The following is a 4252-nucleotide window of genomic DNA, read 5'->3' as shown; positions in this document are numbered from 1 at the left end:
AATATATAAATTATATGGGTTTTGTGTACGAACCGACAATGTTCCACTAATCGGACTAAATCAGAGAACAGCATGGTATCATTGAAATAAAGTTAGTAATTTAACAAGAAATCTATTCGCTTGAATAAGTTATAGGTTACCTAACCTATAACACAGGGACCTAGTGAGACAGTAACGAGTAACGAGGTATAAATACATAAAAGCCTTTACGTCTCGTGCACCACGCGACCGCGCATCATGGAACGCAAGAATTCGTACAAAATCGTCGATTATTCCCTGGTCTCTCGTAATAAGATAATTATGTTCTGATAAATAAACAGTACGAGATATTTAACACTACAAAAGGGGTGATATCACCTAAAAAACTTGCCTTTTTAAAAAAGGTAAAGAAAAGCACCAAGTATAAGCTCCAACGACCGAATATATTTTATTGAAGGGTGATTTAATCGACACCACTGGCAACAGGAAAACCTCCTTTATTCGCACAACGTTTCGGCCATGGGTTTTGGCCCTTATCAAGTGCAATCAATTCAAACGGCGCATAGCATGTGGTTAAATGCCATCGGGCACCACTCTATAAACAAAAAGACGCAGGGTAACGGTTTTATACGAAGGTTGTCTTACAAGTTTGATTCTCATTAGACTTACAATTAAAATACTAAATAAATAATTACAAATTAACAAGTGCAGTTGAATAAATTAACTAAATAAATAAGGAACTGATAAATGAATAAATAGGCTATTTCATTACGTACATTTAAATTAGTAAAGCGCGGAGCTTGTCTCACTCTGAGCAATTGTCATCGTGGCGCTGTGGAAATACGACTAAAATTAAGTAGGTCGTCGCTATGTCAAGGAACCTATAGTTCAGCGCGTTTCAAAATAATATAATAAATATAACACTCCGATTAAAAATAAATAGGTAAACATATAAATCGTGTCCTAGGTGATGTCAATGATTTTTTCGTATACCCCTGGCAAACTTTCGGTATCCCTTTGGTAATTGATCGTAGAGCTGTGTCTTTTTATAAAGAACATTTCAGCAACCTCTCTTTTTCTTAAATTTCTCTCTTTATGTAGTATCTGGGGGTCGGACCACTGAAATTCGTGTCCAAGTGTGGTGCGGTGTTTGCTAACCACTGAGTGGTCATTGTCATGTTTCTTTATGTCGCTGAGGTGTTCTTTAATTCGGGTATCAAGGTGTCGCTTAGTTTGTCCTATATAACACGCATCACAATCAACGCAATTGATTTTGTAGATCAATTCAGTTTGTTTCTTGTTGGGTAATCTGTCTTTCCCCTTTTTTATTATATTATTAAGTTTTTTTAGGACAGTGAAGATTGTCTGAATGCCACACTTCTTAAATGTGCGACTAATATTATCGCTTAAGTTTTTTATGTAAGGTATGGTGACAACTTGTCTGGGGTCAAACGGAGTTTCTTTAGTTTTATTATCCTTTTGGTTTCTTAATTGTTTCAGTCTGCACTTTATATGTTTGTCTATGACATGCGTTGGGAAGCAATTATTAGTCAATATTTCTTTTACAAGTTTTAAATTTGCGTCATGGAAACTGTCGTCAGAGAGTAAGACCGCTCGGTCAGTCAAGTTATTAATAATATTAGTCTTATATTTGTGTGGGTGGTTTGAGAAATAGTTAATGTATCTTCCCGAGAAGGTAACTTTACGGAACCAATTTGTCACTAAAGTGTTGTTGCGTCTAATTACAGAAACGTCCAGAAAATTTATTTTGCAGTCTTTCTCTATTTCGTGTGTAAATTTAAGTCGTGGATGGTAACTGTTAAAAACTTTTAGTATGTCGTCTATCTTGTTATTAAGTATTATTGTGAACACATCATCCACGTATCTGTAGTATGTGTTAACTTCAAACTCCAGTTGTTCCAAACAAAATGTCTCCAAGTCGTCCATTACTAAGTCAGCCAAGATTGGGACGACAACGGGGATCCCATAGGGCTACCGAAAATCTGTTCATAGAACTGTCCGTTAAAGCTAAAACTAGTTGATGATAATACAAGTTCAATAGCGTATAAAAATTGTTGTAAGTTAAAAAAGGTTTTTTGAGAAATCTCTTGCCATCTTTTTTCAATTGCTTTAATAACCAGCTCTTTCGGGATATTATTAAAGAGGGCTGTGACATCCAAGGAGAGGAGGATCTCTTCTCGTTCGATCCTTCTATTTTGAATCAGCTTTGTGAACGCCCAACTGTCCTTAATGTGAGATCTCGGTTTAATAACTGACGTTTCTAAAATCTCATGTAAGAATCTGGCCATTTTATATATCGGGCTTCCCAACGAGGATACTATGATTCTCAACGGTAAGCCCGTTTTATGGACCTTTGGTAAACCATAACATCTTGGCAGATTTCCATTGTTACAATTAAGATTTTTATATGTACGTTCATCAATGATGTTATTGTCCAACCATGTTTTAATCAAGTTTTTTACTTTATTCGTTAGTTGGTTTATCGGGTCTTTTTTTAATTTTTGTATGTAGTGACATCGTCTAATAATTCTGTAATTTTACTCAAATATAATGTTTTATCCATGATTACCGTTACTTGTCCTTTATCAGCTTTTGTGACAAGAACATCATCGTTGAGGTGTAGGAATTTTTTACATTCTTTATGTTCACGCAGGATGTGTCTGTCCAGATAATCTATGTGTTTGTTAGCTCTAAGAAACCTTTGCAGGTTGTTACTGACATCATTCCTGGTCTCCTCAATTGTTTTCGTCCCGAATTTATATGCATTAGCTTCGAGATTCTTTATCACATTAATGACAGTCAGTAGTCTATCATCTTTATTTTTTGGGTCAATTGGCAATGAAAATCTGTCCCCCAAACTTAAAAAACGTAATACTGAATCTGGAATCTTTTTACTGCTGACGTTTACAATCCATTTTGAGTGGTTAAAATTAAAAAAAGAGTCATGTTCTGTGTGATATTTATTGAGTATATTATTGAATTTTTTGATTAATCTATTTTTAGTTTCCGTATCATGTTTATTAATCTTGTCCTTATTCATTAGGAAAAAGTTATTAGCTATGTCGTTAGGTAAAAGAGTGCGGATCTGAGTTTCTATTTTTTGTTTTCTTTTCTTAAAAATGTAAGATTGTAATTCATATCTTTGATTTCCATATTCAGTAACGTCTTTTTTGTGCGCGATTTAAGTTCATTAAAACTACGATTAACACTATAGCTATGGAAGGCGGTGTACATTTGTAAGTTATAAATGTGTGGTGGTTTTACATTATAACGTCTGCATCGAAGTAAGAATATAAGCTGTTGTCTTTGTGTACATATCTTCATTTGTGTAGTTAGCCACGTCTTCAAAAATCCAGTAGTCCTTCTGCCGTATTGCTTAGTAATTAGGTTGAAGAATCCCTCGTGGGAGGACACCATCATTCAGGTCAACGGTGTAATTAAAATTAAAAACTATGATATTGATCCGCCGAATATATTTTGTTACTCTATCTTTTTTGCATCTCTACAAAAATATCTTCACTACAAAACTATCTTCTCTACAAAAGTAATGATATCATCAAATGGCGCCAACTAAACTAAATAGATTTAAACGTGGTGGAGCGATGATTGGAGTGGGGACATGCCCGCCGGCTGGTCCGCGGTTTAGACAATTTGCATCTCTACAAAAATATCTTCTCTACAAAAGTAATGATATCATCAAATGGCACCAACTAAACTAAATAGTTTTAAACGTGGTGAGGCGATGATTGGAGTGGGGGCATGCCCGCCGGCTGGGCGCCCGCGGACGCCCGTTGCCCGCGGTTTAGACAATATAATACAAATAAATATTTTATTTTAAATTACAAAAACTTGGCGTTTTCTGCGAAGTTTTGAAACGATTTGCTTGCTTGTTTTGCAATTATTATTAAGAAAGCGCTATGATCATCAATTGACGCGATATCGACGACGGAACGTGACAACGCCGCATCCCGACTTAATCTTTCAAGCTAAAAAATTTTTACATTTTCATTAAACTCAAATTCTATTCACAATAAACAATATTTTAAAATATGATTTTATTAAAGGGTAGGTAAGGAGAAACTTCGCAGAAAACTTTTACATGTTTGGAAAACATAATACAAAAAATATAATTTTTAGCATTGGTTTTAATAATTTTTGAATGATTTATTATTTGTCTCAGTTCCCGTAAGACTCTATGTTAAAATAGCAATATCAAATAATTAGTAACTTGTAAACGAGCAAATAAAAAGAG

The 4252-nt window shown here is 34.6% G+C and overlaps 1 protein-coding gene across 1 annotated transcript; it reads right to left on the bottom strand.

Annotated features, from left to right (window-relative positions):
• Positions 1-424: 424 nt before the first annotated feature.
• LOC105570580 lies at positions 425-1971 on the bottom strand. Its single transcript, XM_012027896.1, has 2 exons — positions 756-1971; positions 425-572 (listed from the first exon to the last, which is right to left on the bottom strand). The coding sequence occupies exon 1, from the start codon at positions 1924-1926 to the stop codon at positions 943-945; it is 984 nt and encodes a 327-aa protein (XP_011883286.1). The 5' UTR covers positions 1927-1971; the 3' UTR covers positions 425-572; positions 756-942.
• Positions 1972-4252: the final 2281 nt, after the last annotated feature.

This window comes from Vollenhovia emeryi, unplaced genomic scaffold, assembly GCF_000949405.1.
Source record: "Vollenhovia emeryi isolate VEMERY1.0 unplaced genomic scaffold, V.emery_V1.0 DF942006.1, whole genome shotgun sequence".
Taxonomy (NCBI): domain Eukaryota; kingdom Metazoa; phylum Arthropoda; class Insecta; order Hymenoptera; family Formicidae; genus Vollenhovia; species Vollenhovia emeryi.
This window is presented reverse-complemented; position numbering and strand designations above follow the sequence as displayed.

Excerpts from the sequence above, each read along its gene's own strand:
- LOC105570580 (XM_012027896.1), bottom strand. The coding sequence starts at position 1,926 with ATGGACGACTTGGAGACATTTTGTTTGGAACAACTGGAGTTTGAAGTT.